This window comes from Terrapene carolina, unplaced genomic scaffold (assembly GCF_002925995.2).
Source record: "Terrapene carolina triunguis isolate 2854851 unplaced genomic scaffold, T_m_triunguis-2.0 Scaffold139, whole genome shotgun sequence".
In the NCBI taxonomy this organism is placed as follows: Eukaryota; Metazoa; Chordata; order Testudines; family Emydidae; genus Terrapene; species Terrapene triunguis.
The window spans coordinates 7,241,271-7,264,910 of NW_020664490.1; the positions used below are offsets into that span (position 1 = coordinate 7,241,271).

Genomic DNA, 23,640 nt, shown 5'->3' on the forward strand with positions numbered 1-23,640 from the left:
ATCCCCTACAAGGAGTTCCACAGGTTGACTGTGCATTGTGTGAAGAAATGCTTCCTTTTATTTGTTTTAAACCTGCTGCATATTAATTTCATTTGGTGACCCCTAGTTCTTGTGTTATGAGAAGTAGTAAACAACACTTCCTTATCTAGTTTCAATACACCAGTCATGATTTTATAGACCTCTTATCATATCTCCCCTTAGCCGTCTCTTTTCCAAGCTCAAAAGTCCCAGTTTTATTAATCTCTCCTCATACAGAAGCCGTTCCATACCTAATCATTTTTGTTGCCCTTTTCTGAACCTTTTCCAAGTCCAATATACCTTTTTTGAGATGGGGCGACCACATCTGCACACAGTATTCAAGATGTGGGCGTACCATGATTTATATAGAGGGAACATGATATTTTCTGTCCTATTATCTATCCCTTTCTTAATTATTCCCAGCATTCTGTTTGCTTTTTTGACTGCCGTTGCACATTGAGTGGATGTTTTCAGAGAACTATCCACAATGACTCCAAGATCTCTTTCTTGACAGCTAATTTAGACCCCATCATTTTATATATATATAGTTGGGATTATGCTTTCCAATGTGCATTACTTTGCATTTATCAACATTAAATTTCATCTGCCATTTTGTTGCCCAGTCACCCAGTTTTGAGAGATCCTTTTGTAGCTCTTCACAGTCTGCCTGGGTCTTAACTATCTGTAGTAATTTTGTATCATCTGCAAATTTTGCCACCTCACTGTTTACCCCTTTTTCCAGATCATTTATGAATATGTTGAATAGGATCGATCCCAGAACAGACCCCTGGGGGACACCACTATTTGCCTCTCTCCATTCTGAAAACTGACCATTTATACCTATCCTTTGTTTCCTATCTTTTAACCAGTTACCAATCCATGAGAGAACCTTCCCTCATATCTTATTTTCAGTCTTTGCAAATGCGGGTATTTGCATCTTTCCAAATGTAAGTACTTTCCATTTCGGTTATGCATCAAGGCTTTTCCCTTAATTACTTCTGTTTTCAGTTTTGCTAACAGGGACAGAGAGCATATATTTTTCATTTGGACTAATTCATTCAAAGTTGAGAAACCGATTGGGAGTTGAAAATGCAGGAAAGCTTTTCTACTTCCAATTTATGGATAAAAAGCAGATGAGAGAGGATGAGATCTACTACTTCTAAAAACTTGACAAACATGGGACCAGATTTTCAAAGGTATTTGGGCACCCCAAAGATGCAGATAGGTGCCTAGTAAGATATTCAAAAAGTGCCTAAGCTGGTTAGGCACCTAACCTGCTTAGGAACTTTTGGAAATCCCAGGAGACACCTGTCTGCTGCTTTAGGCACCAAATCACCTTTGAAAATCTGGCTCATGATGATCAGAAACAATCCATGAGTTCACGAACTATGGTTAATACTTCCTTTGCATTTAAAACTGATTGATTTATAAAACAAAAACTGACATTGCAGTTGCCTCGAGCATTGGTGCACCTTGGTTCCTCCTAGTCTCTGCCTGTGGCATATAATATTTGTCTCCTGAGGACTGTAATACTTGGCTCTAACTTTGGCTGTTGGAGTTAGTGAGCATGGTGGTGGCCTGTGATATGCAGGAGGTCAGATTAGATGATCTGGTGGTCTCTTCTGACCTTAAACTCTGTGAAAACATGTTTTTGATAAGCTTACTTTTTTATTTAACTAATAAAAACAATATTAAAGTGCTGGTTTTGTCTTTTAAATAACTTTGATTTAAATCAATCCATCCTGCTAGGTTGTGAATGATTGCGGGAATTGTACAGTCCCTCAAACCTTTCCCTGTTCTGCAACAGGGCCTGTTGAGCACAAATCGTTGTCTTTGCTTCCACTCGGGATTCAACAGTTAGTTACCAGCCTGATGGAGCAGCCCTTTGATCATCTAGTTGTTGGCCTTATTGATTAAAAGGCTGAGTAAGGGGTGGAAGTATGGTTTCTTCTCTTTTCATTAGGCTTTTGCCCTTTCAGTGGATCTGCTCTGAACACTGGCTTCAAGTGGAGGCAGGAATGAAAGTTCTGCTCCCTGTCCCAGTTGTCTGAAAGAAAGCTTGCTCAAGCAACTCAAGGTGAGGCTGGGAGGGGGGGCCAAACTGGACACTTAGGAATGGATCCACTCAGAAGAGCAGCTCAGCAGGGGACAATGGCCAATTGGAGGATGGAGCAATGTAGGAAACTGGAGTGGGAGAAGCATCTCTTGGAGAAATGGGGGAGAGATGCCAAAAGATGAGGAACAACACAACCCAGGTTTTTTTGAGGTGATGAGAGCAAAGTATTTCTGGGATGTATGAGGGAGAGAAAAGAACAAATAGAAGCAAAGTGTTTAAGGTTGGGGACATACATAGATACTTTTTTGGCTTTGTTAAGTGTGATGGCATAAATTGGCTCAGACAGACAAAGGTGTTAGCATGGCTTTATCAATGTACAACACTGAACAATTACACAAGGTTTGAGGGTTTGAACCCAGAGACCCCAGCCTGCTTAGTTCCATCGCAAGTACACCATTACAAATCTTGTTAACCTTTTAGTGAGGATACAGAAAAAGTGTGCCCAGTCTGGTCAGGGCATCTTTCCGGATCAGTTAAAGCATTTGAAATGGAAAGTCTAAGTAAGGCTTTTATTCTAACTATATCCCTTATTCTTTCCCTTTAACTGAGGGAGAGAGTTCGAATTTAGAGAGGTTTTTAAAAGAAAAACAAACAAACCAGCCCTGTGTGACAGTCTTTTAGATGGTATTAAAGATGACCATCTGTCTTTCGGGGTGAAAAGAAAAATGAGATGGGCTGGAGCTGTTGCTCTTGTAAAAGTCCAGTCTCGTTTTCTTGAAGACAAAGCAGGACAAACATACACAAAGTGGGAGAGAGAAGAACAGCAAAGATAGCAAATGCAGCTTTTGTCTCTGGTGCTCACTTTTATTCGCTGATGGAAAAACACAGGTACAGCACATAGTTTTGTTAACTGCTCTGAGAATTGGTGAACTTGTACTAGCATCAGGCTGTTTAGGGCATTGCTTTTAGTTGCTTCTCTGGTCACAGGCTACGTTATTGTTGCAAAATATGCAGCCTTGGCTGGCTACACCAAACTCTTATTAAAAACAGAAGGGAAAAGGAGAGAGATGAGAAGAGAAGAGAAGAAATAAGGTGGGGAAGGCTTAAAGATACAGGGGGTTGGGGTCTTACATCCCAGGTGGTGTTTGGGATCGAGCTGCAGCTGATAGAAGTGGAAATGTCATTTGGGTCCCCCTCTCTGCCCCAGTCTTTCAGGATCAGGATGATGAAGGCCCAGCGATGTCTTAGTGGATCCCAGGGTTCAAGGAGGCAGTGGGGGTAGTAGCTATAATGGTGAAGCTTGCTGCTTCCGATCCACTCAACTTCCAGCCAGCTGGCTAACTAAGAGCTTGTCTACACTTTAAATACTACAGTGGCATAGCTGCAGTACTTCAGTATAGACACTACCTATGTCAATGGGAGGGGTTCTCCCATCAGTATTGGTCATCCATCTCCCTGAGAGCGGTAGCTAGGTCAACAGAAGAATTTTTTGTTGACCTAGCACTGTCTGCATGGTGACTTAGGTCGGCTTCACTAAATTGCTCAGCAGGGTATGGATTTTTCCGATGTTGCTGGGGTGATCTAATTTTCTAGTGTAGACCAGCCCTAAGTTTAAGAACCCCACAGAAGAGTGATGGGTGGAATAGCCCAACCTCTCATTATTCTGTTCTATTAGGCCTTAATTCTGACACAACAATTTTGGTCCACACTCCTCTTGTTTACTAGACACAGTCTCAACACTGTCCTTGAGTTATATCAGGAGGGCTTTTTGTTTGGACTAACCCAGTCCTTTGTCTCCCTTTTGTACATTTTAACATTTGTTATAGGTCACTGGAACATTATATAAACTTTTAACCACTTCCTGGCAATTGAGCTTACCCTGGGAGTAGGCATGTGTGAGGCCCCAATTGTTAAAACAGCTCCCAATCCTGTTAACTATCCCCATTAATTAGATTGGTAGCTGTCAAGGCTGATTCCCCACTGAGGCACTTCGAGTGCAGAAGGTGGGGGCCCATAAGGATTCTAAAAATTAATACTGGCCACTCCAGGCTTGTATTAAACTCCCAAGGTTACAGCTTCTCTCTGACCTTGGATGGGTAGATGCTGCCACCACCCAAATGCAAAAAAACCCACAACACTTTAAACCCAGGAAGGTGCACTTGGGAATTCCTCCCTGTGGGGTACCCTCAAGCCCTTTCACCCCCCCCCTTCTCCTCCAGGGAAGAGCTGAGAAAGAAAACAAAGGAAGTCAGCTGTTTTCACATAAGAATGGCCATACTGGGTCAGACCAAAGGTCCATCAAGCCTGTCCTCTGACAGTGGCCAATGGCAGGTGCCCCAAAGGGAATGAACAGACAGGTTATCATCAAGTGATCCATGCCCTGTCACCCAAGCCCAACTTCTGGCAAACAGAGGCTAGGGACACCATTCCTGCCCATCCTGGCTAATAGCCATTGATGGACCTATCTTCCAGGAATCTATCTAGCTCCCTTTTGAACCCCGTTATAGTACTGGACTTCAGAACACTCTCCGGCAAGGAGTTCCAGAGGTTGACAGTGCATTGCGTGAAAAAATACTTTCTTGTGTTTGTTTTAAACCTGCAACCTATTAATTTCATTTGGTGGCCCCTTGTTCTTGTAATATGAGAAGGAGTAAATAACACTTCCTTATTTACTTTGGGTATGTCTACACTACGGGATTAATCCGAATTTAGATAATTCGAATTTGGGAAACAGGTTGTATAAATTCGATTGTGCGCGGCCACACTAAGCACATTAATTCGGTTTTTAACCACATTAATTCGGTGGTGTGCGGCCACACTAACCCTAATTCGAATTAACAAAATCGATTTTGGCGCTACTCCGCTCGTCGAGGTGGAGTACAGAAATCGATTTTAAGTGCCCTTTAATTCGAATTAACTGGCTCTGTAGTGTGGACGGGTGAAGGGTTAATTCGGATTAACGCAGCTAAATCCGAATTAAAGTCGTAGTGTAGACCAGGCCTTTCTCTATACCAGTCATGATTTTATAGACCTCTATCATATCCCCCCTTAGGCGCCTCTTTTCCAAGCTGAAAAGTCCCAGTCTTATTAATCTCTGCTCATACGGAAGCCGTTCTATACGCCTAATAATTTTTGTTGCCCTTTTCTGAACCTTTTCCAATTCCAATATATCTTTTTTGAGATTGGGCGACCACATCTGCACGCAGTATTCAAGGTATGGGCGTACCATGGATTTATATAGAGGCAATATGATATTTTCTGTCTTATCTATCCCTTTCTTGATGATTCCCAATATTCTGTTTGCTTTTTTGACTGCTGCTGCACATTGAGTGGATGATTTCAGAGAACTCTCCACAATGACTCCAAGATCTCTTTTTTGAGTGGTAACAGCTAATTTAGACCCCATCATTGTATATATATAGGTAGGAGCTATAGTAACCAGCTAATTAAACAACATATGCATGAACCTCTTAGGACACACAAATTTTAATCCTGTTCTTAAAAAAGGTAAATTTTATTAAAAACAAAAAGAAAGTAAATACATCTGGATCTTAGGCTATTGCTAGATTTAAAAAGAGCAAATATAATAATTAAGCATCAAGAATGGTTTTCTTGAAGTCCAGCTTAATGGTTACAAGCAAAAGAAAAGCATTTGGGGGTTAGCACAGAGAAGTCCACAAGCCATAAAGAAATCAAAGAGATAAACCTAATCGTGTCTTCGTAGACATTTCCTGATCTACTTACATATCTGGGGTTTCAAATGAGTAGTTTCCAGGTATGATTTAATGATTTTTCATACTTGGCGCAAGCTGTTACAGCATAGTCCAGTCCAGTCCCTGCTCTCCGGGAGAACAACCACAGACAGACAAAAGGGGAGTCTTGTTTCAATTTTAAAAAGTTCTAGCCTTCCCACTGGCTCTTTTGGCCAGGTGCCCACTCACTTCCTTTTACCTATGCATGCAGTCAGACTTTTTAACCCTTTACAGGTAAAGCAAGTAGAGAACAGTTACCAAGAGGGATTTTATAGCTAACTGGCTGGCTGCGTGTCCATAAAAGGGAGCTACCCCGCACCCCTTCATTTATCACAGTAGCCAAGGGGAACTCAGAAATAAAATTCCTAAATTGTTCTTCAAAGTGTCAGATTCCCTTCACCAGCTCATTTGAAAATGTGTGTATGTTGTGGGGGGAATGGGAGAAAGATCCCAGACCTTTCCTTGTGACCCCAGATAAAAATAAAATGAAAGGTGTGCCCCAAAGTCTCATACGGCATTACTGCTTTCTAGATTTCTCTCTGTAACAGGGTGTAAGATTCTAGGACCCCATGCTGTGTTTGTCACTAGTGATGGGAGCTTTCCTGTTTGTTAGGTTGTCCCAAACTCCCACCCCTTGGCCTTGGGATGGAAAACCATACTCATCTTCCCACTATGGCCAAATCTCTTGGCTTGCTTCTGCAACCACTGGGGAGGTAAGAATTTACCCAGGAATAATTACAACATGGAGATAGATCCCAACACTTTATATGATACCTAGTTGGTAAGGAACAGCCGTAGAACTTGGCAAACTCAGAAGCAGGTTGTGGCAAAAAGTTTGTTTTTAAGTTAACAATAAGGGGGAGACGCCAAGAAGGGACTAAAGTCCCAGCTGTACAAAGACTTGTGCACATATTTAACTACTTTACTGTCCTGATTATTCCCATTGGTTTCAACCAGGAGTTTGAAGAACAGCAACTGAGAGGGAGCTGACAGCCCAATTAACCCTCTCCTCCTCATCACCCAGAGGGAGCCCCTTCTCTGCTACACCAGTCAGGAGAGAAAACCTTTTGTTAAAACCTTTTGCTGTTTTTATTCTAAAATATTATGGGGGGGGGGGGAATCTTTAACATCTCTCTATTACTGAGTTTTGTCTTCCCACAAACTACTTTTAAAGGTGAAAAGATACATACTTAAAGATAATTGGAAAGCAATGTTCTGTCCCTTTATATTGTAAAAATGTATGCATGATATTGCAGGCTAGTACAGGGATTATTGTGTAAAATGGTTGTGCAAATCTCCACCTCCTGTCTAGCAAGCATCCAAGCATGTCTGTGTAATAAGATTTAAAATATTACTAAGTATATCCATTCTGTTGTGTCTTATTCACCATTGGTAAAGAATTCTATGGAAAGATCAGGTGTTTTAGTGACATCACATAATCAGAATTTGGGAATAGAGAGAGGAGTTTGAGTAGCCACAGGAGAGTATTTAGGCTGGAGCTGTAAACCCACAATGAGCAGCCACTTTAAGGAACAAGAATCATTGCACTCAGTGCATATACTGCAAAGACTTAAGGCCTGATTCTCCATTGCCTTGCACCCTGAGGCAGATTAAGATTTATTGGGGCCCTGGGCACAAAGAACATTTGGGTCCCCCCTGCTCCTGGGCCCCACCCCTGCTCCTCCCTTTCCCCCAAGGACCCGCCCCCTGATTTGGCTGGTAGGCAGGCCATGGTAAGAGCTGCCCAGGGAGCCCTTGACCCTCCACCTGCCCTGGGCAGCGCACCCTGGGGGGGCAGGGATGAGGGCCGGGGGCTGCTCTCAGATATCCCAGGCTCCCTGGGCGGCTCTTACTACAGCCTAGCGTGACCATATGTCCGTTTTGCTGGGACAGTACCCTTTTTAAGTCCTGCCCCAGATGTCCTGACTGGTAAAACTGGGCATTTGTCCCATTTGCTCTTGCGAACCGATCATCAGTTAGCAACAGCAAATGGGACAAATGCCCAGTTTTGCCAAAAAGGGGGTGGGAGGGGAGGCAAGCCATGGGACTTGGGCCGGGCGAGTGGCGGGGCTCGGGCCAGCCCCGCCCAGGGGATGAGTGGGGCTCGGGCAAATGGCTTGGTCCACATGCGGGAGGAGGAGGGCTCAGGCCAGTTCTGCATGCGGGAGGGGGGAGAGGGCCTCAGGCCAGTTCTGTGGGGGGTGGGAGAATATGCTTACCCTATGATAGCCTGGCTCCGGCTTCTGGTCTGGCCAGGGGGCGGGGCATCAGAAGGAAGAGGAGGAGCAGGGCAGCAGGACCCTGGGGGAAAGGAGGAGCAGGGGATGGGGTCAGAGTTCTGGCGCTCTTGTGGGGGCCCCCAAATTGAGTGGAGCCCCTGGGCATGAGCCCCGTGGTCCCATGTGGTAATCCACCACTGTAAAACCCTGTGTAGTCATTATGTAGTCAATATGTACAAAGTGGGTCTAAAACTACCCATGGTGCAAGTTTGTGGAGAATTCCGATTTGTTAGCATTTTATGCACATTTTGGACATATGTAAATAGCTTCATTGGGTCAATGCAGTGCAGACTCAAACTCATAGTCACTAGACACAGTAGGTAAAATAACACATGGTGGGTAAGTACATGCCAGGCTTTGCTAGTTGCATAATGAGGAGAAGAAGAAAAAAGCTTCAAGATCCTGTGGTGACTTCTCTTTAGCTGTTCTGAGTTTTGGGAATTCCTTCTTCTCCACCCCGAAACAAGGAAAACAGTCATAAATATTACCCTGCTGTGTAATGAGATCATCATTCTAGATAACCAGATTGCATTGCAAATCTGAAATAGACTTCAGATATTTTAAGCCGTACTTGCGCTTTTCTTTTGGAGCATAGCATTTTGAATAAGACCTCCCCATTACTTATCTGGTAATGTCCAAAGGCCCTAATATGCTAGATGCTGTATGTCCACAAAGGCATAGATGGTCCATGCCCGGAAGAATTTACATTATACTTTGAAACAGAACACAACAAATGAGCGTAAGAAACTGTAGGAGCCAAGTAGGAAAGGGAGGATGAGAGTAATGGCAATAAGATCATATAGCTATCTTGTTTAGCTATGTGCACAACTTGATACTTCCAAATAATTTGAAAGGTTGTTTTTTTTAAGTTGTTGATAGGTAGATAGATAGATATAATCTGTCCCTACTCACTACTCAACTTAGCCATCATTAGATATCTGATTTCTTGGAACGCTTGCAGCAGAAATGGGTCTTGAGGAGAAGGTAGTAGCCTTTTGGATTAGTTCATGGAGGCCATTTCATGCATAAAGTCAGTGTGGAGGAAAGTGCGTAGATGTTTAGAACAACATGGGAATTGGTATGCTGGATCAGACCCAAGGCCCATCAAGTTCAATAGCCAGTCTCCCTAAGAATAGCCAGTTCCAGAAGTAATAGGAAGGTATAAGACATCCACATTTGGTCTAACACTGATCTTTAATAGATAAAGACTGGCTCACACCCCGAAGCAGGAGGTTTAATATCCCTTCCAAAAATTTTGATAGCATTAACTATTTGTGAGAGAAACAGACAAATGGACATTTGAGGTTGGTATGATGGATGGAGCAAAGGGGGCAACACAATCAGAGGAATACTTTTGGTGGAGAATACAGTAGCTGGACTTCTAAGGTATTAATGTCCAAATAGGTCAGTCAGAAAGTAAGAAACCTTAATAATTAAGAAAACAAAAAGGAAAGAGTTTTTAAAAAAGAATGAACAAATCAAGTGATGCACAAGAGGAACAAAATGATGTAAAGTTTGGATGCTTCAGAAGTTAACAGTGAGAGTTTTGTGATTAAAGAAAAAAGAGTGAAGAAAAGAGAATGTATTTATGTAAATGGTTTTGATATTCAGAAAAATATTTTCATTAAAAACTGTCACTAAAATTGCCTGAGCCAAGACAGCAGAGGTTTTGCAAAGCTATGATAGAATCTGAAAACAAGTTCAGAGCCTACTGTATTGACAATTCATGTTCCTGATTAGCCGAGCCATGAGTGAATAGAGCACATTATGTGCAAACATCTGGTGGCAAATTATTCTTTTACAAGAAGAAAATAAAGAGAAACAGGAAAATTATGAAATAGAGGGAGCTGTCATGGTCTAGAGCAGGGGTAGGCAACCTATGGCACATGTGCCAAAGGCGACACACGAGCTGATTTTCAGTGGCACTCACACTGCCCGGGTCCTGGCCACCGGTCTGGGGGACTCTGCATTTTAATTTAATTTTCAATGAAGCTTCTTAAACATTTTAAAAACCTTATTTACTTTACATACAACAATAGTTTAGTTATATATTATAGACTTATAGAAAGAGACCTTCTAAAAACGTTAAAATGTATGACTGGCACGCCAAACCTTAAATTAGAGTGAATAAATGAAGACTTGGCACACCACTTCTGAAAGGTTGCCAACTCCTGGTCTAGAGATTAGTGTCCAACTTGTGGCCCTTGATGGTGACCGTGTTAAGCAGAAAATGTATGATCAATTCTCAACTGAAAATGTATCCCTGAGTCACACCGTGTGGTTTTTAAATTGAAGTGTTTGAATCAGCCCTGCCACTATGGGTAGGCACTAAGAAGCACCTCCTCCCAACTGCCTCCCACTGCTTCCCCTTGAGCTTCCGGAGCAGCTCTGATATGAATCAGGAGCACACTGTTCAGCTGCTGTCCCTTTCCTTTAGCAGCTTCCTGGTTGGCTACCTCATGCATTATGGGAAGGATGAGAGTAGGCCAGGTCAGGCTGTGGGAGGCCTGGGAGAGCAAGATAAGAGCTCAGTTAGGTCTGTGGGAGCACTCTTGACCTTTGAAAAGATTAGACATCCCCTGGATTGAAGCATGAGGCTGGGAGTCAAAACACCTGGGTTCTCTTTGCTCTGGTGCTGACTCTTGTAACACAGAACCAATAATTTAAGCGGCCTTTCATTGTCGGTACCCATCCTGTCTCTCAATCTGGGCATCCAAAAATCAAGGCACTCAAAACCAATGGCCATTTCTGAAAATTTTAGCTGTGGGACCTCTTCGTATTCCCAGGCATATTGGGACATTTGTCAAGCGCGCACACACACACATACACGAGTTTGTAACAAAATTAGGAAGGGAAAAATGCTGGTTTACAGGTACATCACAGGCCTGTTCTCACAGGAAAATAACTTGCCGGGAAGCTGAGTAGGGTATAGAGCAGTGAGAGGATACTACTCAAATAGCTCTATGGTTGCTGATCCATGTAGGCTATATAAGCTTTGCATATTTGTGCAGCTACAGAATCTGCACCCTATTTTGAGTGAGGGCTTGCACCTTTTTTGTGCGTTACCCAAACCTACTCTAACTGGTAAAACTGCAGATTTTAAACTAGGCTTGTAGGATGGACTTAGAAATATATATCGTTTGTGGTGGGTCTGGGAGAACAGTAGAAGTTCATCCCTGGTTGATTGATACTACTTATGACTATCAGTCAGCTAGAAAAAACGTTTGAAGCAGCTACAGATTCCTAAGTGCGTACATCCAGTCTGACAGCTTCAAAACAAGGCACAACCAAGAAAAACAGCATTTGTAACAGTTTGTCTCTTCAGAGCACTGTTCCAACATTAATTAATCTTCCAGGGCACCCCCTGGAGGTACTGTAGGTCGATTTTATTATTATTTATTAATATCAGCCATATTTTACAGATGAGAAGCTGAGTTACAGATCACTTATGACTTGCCCAAGATGCTCATAAGTTCAGTGTCCAAGTCAAGATTAGAACAAAGGTGTTAAAATAAATACTGTAAAATAATATTCTTATTAAAATACTTTAAATTGGTATCCAAATCCCCTAGTTGTCTGATATAGTTTCTTTGAAAGTGAGTAAGCACATCTGTCTTATTACTCACTACTTTTCTATTTTCAGTTTGAGTGTTTAAGCTAATCTCTCTCACCAACAGAAGTTGGTCCAATAAAAGCTATTACCTCAACCACCTTGTCTCTCACTTTTATTAGTCAACCATCTTTATTCTGTTTCTTTGCTTATGTTATGCTTTTTACCACTTAGGGTATGTCTACACTACGAGAGTAGTTCGATTTTACTTAAATCGAATATGTGGAATCGATATTACAAAGTCGAACGTGTGTATCCACACTAAGGGCAGTAATTCGACTTTGTGAGTCCACACTAACGGGGCAAGCGTCGACATTGGAAGCGGTGCACTGTGGGCAGCTATCCCACAGTTCCCACAGTCCCCGCTGCCCATTGGAATTCTGGGTCAAGCCCTCAATGCCTGCTGGGGAAAAAAATGTGTCGAGGGTGGTTTTGGGTAACTGTCGTCATCCAACCGTCACTCCCGCCCTCCCTCCCTCCCTGAAAGCGCCGTCGGGCAATCATTTCGCGCGCTTTTCTGGTGAGTGACAGCGCGGACGCCACAGCACTGCGAGCATGGAGCCCGCTGCGACCATCGCTGCAGTTATGGCCGTTGTCAACACCTCGCACCTTATCGTCCACCTTTTCCAGAGGCAGATGCTGAGAAATCGGGTGAGGAGGCTACGGCAGCGCGGTGAGGTCATGAAGTCTGAGAGTGGCACAGACCTCTCGCAAAGCACGAGACCCCGCGCCGTGAACATCATGGTGGCAAGGGGTCATGCTGATGCTGTGGAACCGCGATTCTGGGCCCGGGAAACAAGCACGGACTGGTGGGACCGCATAGTGCTGCAGGTCTGGGATGAATCACAGTGGCTGTGAAACTTTCGGATGCGTAAGGGAACTTTCCTGGAACTTTGTGAGCTGCTGTCCCCTGCCCTGAAGCGCAAGGACACCCGGATGCGAGCAGCCCTGACTGTCCAGAAGCGAGTGGCTATAGCCCTCTGGAAGCTTGCAACGCCAGACAGCTACCGGTCAGTCGCGAACCACTTTGGCGTGGGCAAATCTACCGTGGGGGTTGCTGTGATGCAAGTAGCCAACGCAATCATTGAGCTACTGCTGTCAAAGGTAGTGACCCTTGGAAACGTGCATGTCATCATAGATGGCTTCGCCGCGATGGGATTCCCAAACTGCGGTGGGGCTATAGATGGAACTCACATCCCTATCCTGGGACCGGACCACCAGGCCAGCCAGTACATTAACCGAAAGGGCTACTTTTCAATGGTGCTGCAAGCACTGGTGGACCATAGGGGACGTTTTACAAACATCAACGTCGGATGGCCGGGCAAGGTTCATGACGCTCGCGTTTTCAGGAACTCTGGTCTGTTTAGACGGCTGCAGGAAGGTATTTACTTCCCAGACCACAAAATAACTGTTGGGGATGTGGAGATGCCTATAGTGATCCTCGGGGACCCAGCCTACCCGCTAATGCCCTGGCTCATGAAGCCCTATACAGGCGCCCTGGACACTGAAAAAGAACTCTTCAACTACCGTCTGAGCAAGTGCAGAATGGTGGTGGAGTGTGCTTTTGGACGTCTCAAGGGGAGATGGAGAAGCTTACTGACTCAGCTGTGATCTCAGCGAAACCAATATCCCCATTGTTATTGCAGCTTGCTGTGTGCTCCACAATCTCTGTGAGAGCAAGGGGGAGACCTTTATGGTGGGGTGGGAGGTTGAGGCAAATAGCCTGGCTGCTGATTACGCACAGCCAGACAGTCGTGCGATTAGAAGAGCCCAGCGGGACGCGCTGTGCATCCGGGAGGCTTTGAAAGCTAGGTTCCTCAGTGAGCAGGGTAACCTGTGACTATTACCTTTGTTTAAAGAGAAGCTGAACCTGCCCCCGTTTCTTTACCCAGTTTATGTTGACTATCCTCTGCAGCTACATACCCCGTTCACCCCGTTCCCCCCCCTTCCAACACACGTTTAAAAATTTAAAAAATGGAACTTTGTTAATGAGCCCCGTTTTCTTTATTACAGGTTTCGCGGTAAAGGGTTGAAACTGGGACGCAGACTGTGGTGGGGAGCGGGCGTAGTGATGGAAAGAACGCTTATAAACTCGAGGAATGACAGGCTCCTGCTCGTAGAGCGGTCCGCAGTGGTGGACTTGTTGTTTCAACGGAGCCTGCCACCCCTCCTTTTCGGGACTCTGTGTGTGGGGGCTATGTGACTTTGTGGCGGGGGAGGACGCTGCTGCGTGGCTCTGTGATCCAGGATAAGGACCGCTGCATAAGATCACTAACCGCCCTCCCCCGCCACAAACTCACATAGCCCCCCCACCCCCACAGAACATGAAAACCACCTCCCAGACTGACCAGGGTGCCTAGTGACTGCAATGTGTGTGTGACCTGCTGCTGAACATGCCCCCCTGTCTGTACCCTGGTAAAGGTGACTGTCCTGTCCAATTACCAACCCCCTTCCCCCCCTTCAAACACACTATCCTCTAAAAGAACATGATGGAAACAGTAATTAACAGAAACATATTTTTTTATTAGCAACTAAACAGTTAGGGGATGAAACTGGGCCGGGGGCTTGGGTGAGGCGGGAAGGAAAGGACTTATCAAATTTTGGGGAATGAGAGCCTTCTGTTATTTGAGCAGTCTGCAGGGGTGGAGTGACAGTTTTCACGGCCCCTGCCGCCCCTCCTTCTTGGGACTTTGGGTGAGGGGGGTATGGGACTTTGTGGCAGGGAGGGCAGTTAGAGATAGATTGCAGCGGGGCTCTGTCCTCCTGCCTCCGGTCCTGCAGAACATCCACAAGGCGCCGGAGCATGTCCGTTTGCTCCCTCATTAGTCCAAGCAGCGTTTGAGTCGCCTGCTGGTCTTCCTGACGCCACCTCTCCTCCCGTTCAATGTGTGATCGATGGATTTGCGACATGTTCTCCCTCCACTGGGTCTGCTGGGCCGCCTCGGCTCGGGAGCAGCCCATAAATTCTGAGAACATGTCGTCCCGTGTCCTTTTCTTTCTCCGCCTAATCTGCGTCAGCCTCTGGGAGGGGGATGCCAGGGTAGGTCGGGAGACAGTCGCAGCTGTGGGATGGGAAAAAGGGAGTGAATTCCTCACAAAGATAATTTTTTGTGAACAATGAACATAGTTTTTCTCTGTGAAGAAGACCATGCACAGCACCTATCACATGCGCACTCAGGACAAGGTCGAATTTTCGGCCTTCGCATTCAGTGCCTGGGGTCTTGCAGTGGAGATCAGACAAGCGGGGCAGGACAGCGGAATTCGGGTAGCAGGCTGACATGGTAAGCCGTAGACTTTTGGCTGCTTAAAACTTAAATTATAACAGTGCCCTCCTTTCACGTTCAAAGCAATGCTCCTAGCGTTGGCCAGTTCCTGCTGCCGGCAATCCGGCAAGCATGAACTTTGCCCCTGTCCCACCCCCTCGCGGCTGTCCCCAGGAAAGGTCCCTGTATGCTGCCCCTCTCCCGCCTCCACCGCGTGGCTGTAAACCGCCGGTTACAGTTCTGTAAAGGAACAGGCAAGCAGTCCCAACAGTAACATTCCCCTAATTCTAAGCAGGTCACCATCAGCGACATCACTCTGCTGAGGATTTCTGGGACGGAGAAAGACCGCATGCTGCGTGAAAGCCAGCAAAAACTAGGGCCGTATGCCGCCATGCTCTGCAAGGCAATGATCCCAGAGTACTTGATGATAGCCTGGCGTGGAAAAGTTTCCTACCACGGAGGACACAATAAGGCCGCTCTCCCCAGGAACCTCATGCAAAGGTTTTCCAATTACCTCCAGGAGAGCTTCGTGGAGATGTCCCATGAGGATTTCAGCTCTATCCCCGGACATATTGACAGAATTTTCCAGTAGCTGCACTGGCAAGGACTAAAAAGTAGAGCGCCTAGGGCAAACTAATCATGATAAACCGGACATTGTTAGATTCTTTTGCAGTAGTTGCACTGCCAAGGACTAAAACGTTAAGCGCCTAGGGCAAACTAATCATGAAAAACCCATTGTTAATATTGTTAATATTCCTGTTCTGTTCAAAATAAATGTTTACATGTTTTAAACACTTACCGACTGATCCTTCCCCTGATTCTGGGTCCGGGTTAACACCTAGGGACGGTTGGTAGGGGATCTCTGTGAGGGTGATGAAGAGATCCTGGCTGTCGGGGAAATCAGCGTTGTAAGCGCTGTCGACTGCCTCGTCCCCCTCATCTCCTTCCTCATCTTCCCCGTCCACTAACATCTCCGAGGAACCTGCTGTCGACAATATCCCATCCTCAGAGTCCACGGTCAGTGGTGGAGTAGTGGTGGCGGCCGCACCTAGAATGGAATGCAGTGCCTCGTAGAAATGGCATGTCTGGGGCTGGGATCCGGAGCGTCTGTTTGCAATTTGGTCTTCTGGTAGCCTTGTCTCAGCTCCTTGATTTTCACACGGCACTGCGTTGCATCCCGGCTGTATCCTCTCTCTGTCATGGCTTTTGAGATCTTCTCGTAGATCTTTGCGTTCCGTCTTTTCGAGCGCAGCTCCGAAAGCACGGACTCATCGCCCCACACAGCGATCAGATCCAAGACTTCCCGATCAGTCCATGCTGGGGCCCTCTTTCTATTCTGGGATTGCATGGTCACCTCTGCTGGAGAGCTCTGCATCGTTGCCAGTGCTGATGAGCTTGCCATGATGTCCAAACAGGAAATGAGATTCAAACTGGCCAGACAGGAAAAGGAATTCAAATTTTCCCAGGGCTTTTCCTGTGTGGCTGGTCAGAGCATCCGAGCTCGGACTGCTGTCCAGAGCGTCAACAGAGTGGTGCACTGTGGGATAGCTCCCGGAGCTATTAGCGTCGATTTCCATCCACACCTACCCTAATTCGACATGGCCATGTCGAATTTAGCGCTACTCCCCTCGTTGGGGAGGAGTACAGAAATCGAATTTAAGAGACCTCTATGTCAAACTAAATAGCTTTGTTGTGTGGACGGGTGCAGGGTTAATTCGATTTAACACTGCTAAATTCGACATAGGCCTGGTCTACACTAGGAGGTTAAGTGGCAGTATATTGACATAGAATTATAAACAGAAGATAAAATGGTGCAGCAAAACTATAACTGGATTGAGACACAAAAACTGAACAGTATTACTGTCACCTTAGTTTACAACCTATCAGACTTAAATGGTTTTAGCTTAATGACAATCATTTTGTTTTGTGCATAGGTTCAATATAAATCTATATTTTGAATTTGGATTTTGGCAAGTTGAATTTCTCTTTTACTATGTCTTGATTATGGATGCCTGTATAAGTATACAAATTCGAATGGACTCAGATGAAATTTGTCATCTGCATTTCAAGTGAGGACACTAATAATACAACACATGTGCATACAGAGTGCTTAACACTTAGTTTGACTTCTTAGTACTATGCACATTTTTGTATTTGGTAAATCTAAATTGGATGCATTTAAAAGGGAAAAAAAGCTCTGCTAAATATTTTAATGTGAGGAAAGTGAAGACTTCGTAATTCATAAAGGCAAAGGTTGCCCATTTGAAATTTAATGAAATTCTTGCAGCTGGGCTGGGGCTAGGAACATTACACACTGTATTATGAACTCCATTATGTTTGTTTTGTGATATAGTAGATTTTTAATCTGTTTTCAAAAACTAATGAAATGAAACAGTTCTAAAAAGAATCATAATGTAGCAAAAACTAAAAAAAATTGTCTTCTCCAGCTCTGTTGGTTATAATTTTGAGAAGTGTGTTGTCTTTTAGTTGCCTTTTGTCCTACAGTTTAGTCAAAAAAGTATAAATTTATTATACTGGTTTAGCAGGGTGTATTGCTGTGGGGAAATGGTTAATGTGGGTTAATTTAGTTTGGAAGAAGAGTCTGGAGATCTTCGAAAGTAAATATACAATTCAAAATATAGACAGTTGTTTAATTTCTCTACAACAAAATATATCATTATTGTGCTGTCACACATTCCCATCTCTCCTCTCCTCCAACGGTGCCAGCCTCCATCACTTTCTTGTCCACTTCCCACATGAGCACCTTTATACTTTCTTCCATGCTACTCTTTACTCATAGAATTCCCTCCCCAGATTAATTCGTAAAGCCAGTATGCTGGTTTTTGATCTTCTTGATCTTTCCTCAAGACCCACTTGCACCATGATGTCTTTGATAGTTTACTAACTGATAATACCTATGCTGGTACTTTAAATAAACAAGTAACTTAAGCGTGTGCTTCAATGTTTTGAGGGTCAGGGCTGGAGGGCCCAGACTGATACCTTGCATGATTAAGCCCTAGATCAGACGCCAAGCCCTAGATCAGCCAAACCAGAGTACCAGTTTTATACTACGACAGCGTATTAGACAGTGCATATGTCTGCTGACAAATACAAACACTATGGTTTATCAGTGGGGATTGAAACAAGGTAATTAAGGACCAAACACACAATCCCCTGCCACCTGTGCTTAAGGAGTCATTCTGTTAGTAGAAATCAAGGATCAGTTTTAATTATTAGTAGCTGCCACTAGGGGGAGATACATTCAAGTACATTAATCCACTGTATTACACATACACAAAACTCACAAATCTAGTTTATACTTAGTTTGCTCCTGTGGTCTGCTTCAGACGTGGTCCTGAGAGATAGGGTGACCATACATTCCATTTTGGCAGGGACAGTCCCCTTTTTAAGCCCTGTTTCTGACATCCTGACTTTTTTGGCAAAACTGGGCATTTGTCCTGTTTTGCCAGAAAAGTGAGGCGTGCCCCCCTGGGGGGCACAGAGGAACATTTGGGGGGGTAAGCGGCAACTTTTGGAGGGGAGATAGGAGCCTGGATGATGTGTCTCCTCTATGCCCTGCCCCTCCAATCAGGGAGTAATGGGATATCATGTGCTCACTCTGCTGCCCAATCAGTGGGCAGCGCAGTCAGGGCCCTAATTCAAACTCTTCTCCGGTTGGGCCATGGAGCCGTGATTTGTGGGCCCTGGGCCCTATTGGGCAACCCAGCTGGTGAGTGAATGACCAGGTCCCGCAGCATCTGCTTGTGCCAGAGCACCAAACATGGCATGGCCTGCCCCTCAGCCCCTCCTTTCCCCCCCGAGTGGTCCCTGCAGCCCCCATGCCGGCCTCATGTCCTTCCCATCCACCGTCCTTCAGAGCCGGTCCCCAAAACCCTGTACATCCTCCCACCCCAACAGGCTTCTTTTCTTCCCCAGTGTGCCTCCAATAGCCCGCTTCTGCCACATCCCAACAGGGGCACCATTTAAGGAGGGCATCTCCCCCCACCCAAGTTTTGTATCACTGGCTGGGAGCAACTCCCCCACCCTCTGGTCCTCCATCACTTGCTCGCTCCTCTCCCCACTCCCGTCACCGGCTGGGGGTGACCCGCCCCCGTCATTCACTCCTCTTCCCCCTTCCCTCCCCAGCCAGGAGTTGCCAACCCCTAGTCTGAAATGGCAGCTCTGTATCCCAGCTGTCCCCCACTTCTCTAGGGCTGCTCTCTGGAATCTCCTTGGTCCCTCCCACTACCTGGAGTCTCCTTCCTGCAAATCTGCTATCCCAGCCCCCAAAGGGGCATCATACTGCTAAAATGGATCATAGTCCAATAGCTTCACCTCCTGGCTATGAGCCCAAAAGTACTCTCACCCATACACTCACACCCTGCTTTGCTGCCCAGATCCCAGCCCATACCCATTCCTCTTCCCTCTTTCCCCCATCTCTGCTACTTGGCTCTGTTGGGGGCATGGAGGAACATTTGTGGGAGTGCGAGGGATGAGTGGTAACGCCAGGCAGCTCAGGCCAGCCCCGCACATCCCACTTTCAGTTCAGGGAAATATGGTCACCCTACTGAGAGGCCTCCCCTACTTCTTGTGTTTAGCCTCAAATTGCATTTTCTTTGTGTTCAGAATGTAAAAGTCTTGGCATCACATAGTTCCCTCCACATTAAAGCTAAAATGAGCTTCAGAGATTTTATCTGATCAGGCTGCAAGCCTATGCTGTACTCACAGCTCCATTTAAGTGGAGCTGTTTTAAGAATTCCTGTAAGTATTGCTTAGAATATACAGTTCTTAACTGCATACATGACTCTTTATCATAAACAGTAATAATGAAGATTTAAACACACTCTGCATTTTTTCCATTCTTTTTCTCTTATCGGGTAATTGTTTTTGAAGACTATTTTCAAAAGTTGAGTAGGAGAACATCTGTTTATGGCAATCACCGTAGTTGGTGCATAGACAGAGTACTGACCATGAGAGCATCATTGATTTTCATGTAGGGCTAGTCCCCTAAGCCTCCCATATGCTGAAAACCATTTCTACTGTTGGTGCTATTCCAGATGGTGGGGTTAGTCCCTTTGCCCAAGACTCCTGGATATCTGCTCTCCAAAAGGCCCGGAGAACACAGGAAGTGGACAAGACAGCAGGAGTATAGGGGCTGGCTTGAAGGCAGTTGTACATGACTGAAATAGGCAATTTATCATGGCAGATCTGTGAAAATACTCAGATTCTTGATCTTTTATTTCCTTTTTATGGTAAAAGATGTTATATTAGGACTCTTTATTTTAAATTCACATGTACTAATATCCACGCTGTCATAGACAAAAACGTGTACACTATGTTACTGATATACTGTAAATACATAGGACTAAAATTAATCAAAAAAGAGTTCTTTTACACCTCAAGATTCTGTATTGTGCTAGTCAGTTTATCAGCTACTGAACTACATAATTAATAAGCTTTTGAGATATCAGAAATTAATTTAATGTGGAAGAAAGAAGAACCTGTGTATTTTTAAAAATGTTGGCCCAGTTAAAGCCAATTTGGGGAATTTCTTTCGGATCTGAAGTAGAGTGCTGCTGTTACTGCCATTTCAGCTAGTTACAGCTGTTTTAGGAATGTTTCCGAGATGTTGCCAAAAATGTGCTGTTATCTCTAGATGTTCTAATATTAGAGTGAAATTTATATTGAAAAACATTTAAATAGGATCAAAATACATTTAAATACATCTTCAAATCTGGTGTTTTATATTTCAAGTTTCTTTTATAATAAGATTCAGTATGATTTTAACTGGCTATACCTGATATATTTTTCTTTTAAATAAGTAAGTTGATCAGAAGTTAAACTCTGATGTAATTGTTAATTGAGTGGATCGTGCTATTTGAAGCATCACTGATAAAAGAATAAATATCAACTAACAATATAAAGTAAATCTGATGTTAACAAAGAGGTTGAATACAGTAAAATAAAGGACTGTAAAAAAGTAGTGGGATAGTTGTTTCTCTGGTGGTTGGGTTTTTTATCAGGCTGATGAGTTTGTAAACATTCCTATCTTGACTGAAAAAGCTCAACAGTGCCTTGAATTGTCACTATAGTTCTAGAATGATGATTTTTGTTGGCTTTCCCCCCAATATTCTATGTATTTTATGACAGGTTTCAGAGTAGCAGCCGTGTTAGTCTGTATCCGCAAAAAGAACAGGAGTACTTGTGGCACCTTAGAGACTAATAAATAAATTTGTTAGTCTCTAAGGTGCCACAATTACTCCTGTTCTTTTTATGTATTTTATGAAACATTTCAGTGTAATTATACATTTTTCTGGGGAAAGTAATCTGATAAAATGCATATCACTAGGAATTTAAATCTGAATATAAAATTTTCTGTACACTTGATTGAACCAAGTTTCTGAAAATCCAACAGTTCACAATGTTGTTGGATGAATCCACTACAGAGATGCTATATGTCTGCTTAAACATTATAGGACAGTACACTATTTATTCCACTAGGTGAGAGAAGAAATAATGTCAAACCATGCAAACTGAAATCAGGAAATATGATACCAAGAACTCAGGAAGCAAAAAGCCACTGGAAAACTGATGCTGCTTCTTCATTATTAGCAAATTGTGCATACTAATGTATCGTGATTATTAGAAATTTTTAAGAAATAGGTAAATTATAACTAGTAATCAAATTTAGTGTAGAATATGCACAGGGTGAAATAAGCAACTAGCTGCCTGTTTTATTTTCCAATATGAATTCAGCTTTCTGTCTCTTGTCTTATAAAAGTCTAACTGAAGACAAAAATGACATCAAACTGAGATTCTTCTTTAGCTGTGAAAGAAAAGAACAAACAGCCATTTAAATGTGTGGTTGTTGATGCTCTGCAAGCGCTTCCCTTCTGCAACTGGGCTGACTGATGGGCTTTTTAAAAACGTCACTGCAATCAGATAGATGGGTGCAGCTTTGCTTTACCGCAGCATGATGCAGTTGTGTCTAATACAGTGTGTTGTTCTTGGAAACAGACTGAAGGGAAGCAGCTGACCAGAACACATATACAATACTCGTTAGAGGTCTTTCTAAAAAGAAAAGAATAACAGAACCTGTGAAATTCCTTCAGCTGCAGAAGAGACATTCTCAGTAGGGCTTCAAGTTGATACTCTGTGTTTGCTTGCAGGAGGAGGTGCATACGATCAGTCTATCAGTCTCCAATGGAAAAAGCCTTCAGATAGGCAGATTGCACGCTATTAGAAGGCCAGCTCAAACACCCTTCCAGGAGACATTCTAACTGTTTTATACAACAGCTGCTTTGGTACAGTACATGTATTAAACGGAGCCTATGGAAAAGCTGCAAAAATCTGATTCATTGTGGAATGGAGTACGTGAAAGCTCCTATTGAATGTCTGCAGGGTGGGGAAAAAAATACAGCAAATAAAGCTAAGTACCAGCCCTGAAGGAGGAGCAGAGGACGAGCATCTCATGGTGTGTTGTTGTTGTTGTTGTATTAAATGAGGGCTTACCTACCACGGAAGAAGTTGATCTGCAGAGACTTCATTTCCTCTTCTGACCCCTCGTTTACATCACTAACTGGTGACAGTTACATCTACATACATAGTACCTGCCACTTCAACTGCTCAGAATTATAGAAGCCTCTTTGTATGCAGCAGACATGGCTAGCCAGCAGGATTCAGGCTTCTTTGAAATCAGTATCAAATATTTACTGAAGTCCTGGAGCAATAGTGAGTAACAGAAGAATAATCTTTTAATATTGTACATTGATTGGTAGACAGTAAGGATAACCAAAATAATAAAATCTTAAATTTACTATATGTTTGTGTTATTAGTGAAACAAATAATTTTTGCTTTTATCTTCTATAAAGATAAAAATATCACAGATTTAAATAGCTTTCATTAACTGCAAATATGGCAATGAGATTATTCTAGGTTTTGCTTGATTGAATTCTCAAGTTAGGCTGCTTCCAGGCTCTCTGAAATAGCACAGAGGTAGTGCATTAAAACAGAATTTCCTGCCTAGATGTTTGTTTGATTTGTTCAGGCTTTATCTAAATATTTTAAGTGATATTTAATCTGAGGGGTGTGGCATTGTTTTGAAGTATTTTGTATTTGTTTTATCCTTGTATCATGTGAACAAAAAAATGGACTGCTTATGTTCCAGATCTGCAAGTCATCACTGTAATATTGTAAAAGCCAAAAAATAATAATAATTAGGTACTTACAGCTTTGTTTCCCCCCCTTCCTTTGTGCTTTAAATTCAAACTCGTTTGAAACATTAGTATCAAAAAGGTATCAGGATGTATATCTAATCCAAACAGAAGCTTTATAAAATGTAAACAAATGAGATTATAGTCTTCTTTAATTATTTCTCTATTCATAATGCTAATAATTTATCACTATGTATATCAATCAGTCTTATTTTTCAGGAATGCATTGTAATATAATAATGTATTATGATGTATAAGATCTCAAAGTAGAGGCAATGGTTGTAAATATAGTCACATCAGAGTCAGGCCTCTAGATTCTTACTTCTGATACAGAATGAATTTTTATTTAAAATATATACATATATGTTATATTCTCTTTTCACATTAGCAACTGTTAGTAGTGGCAGACTCAATACATTAACAGTTTAAAAATATAGAACACAGTCTC

General features: G+C 43.5%; 1 protein-coding gene across 1 annotated transcript in view; it reads left to right on the top strand.

Moving 5' to 3' along the window:
• The first annotated feature begins 22,527 nt into the window (after nt 1-22,527).
• LOC112113029 (protein furry homolog) overlaps nt 22,528-23,640 on the top strand; it is a 285,155-nt gene continuing 284,042 nt past the window's right edge. Inside the window, exon 1 of the mRNA XM_029911959.1 lies at nt 22,528-22,709. Within this exon, the coding sequence (XP_029767819.1) occupies nt 22,640-22,709 (70 nt within the window). The 5' untranslated portion in view covers nt 22,528-22,639. The remainder of the gene's footprint in view (nt 22,710-23,640) is intronic.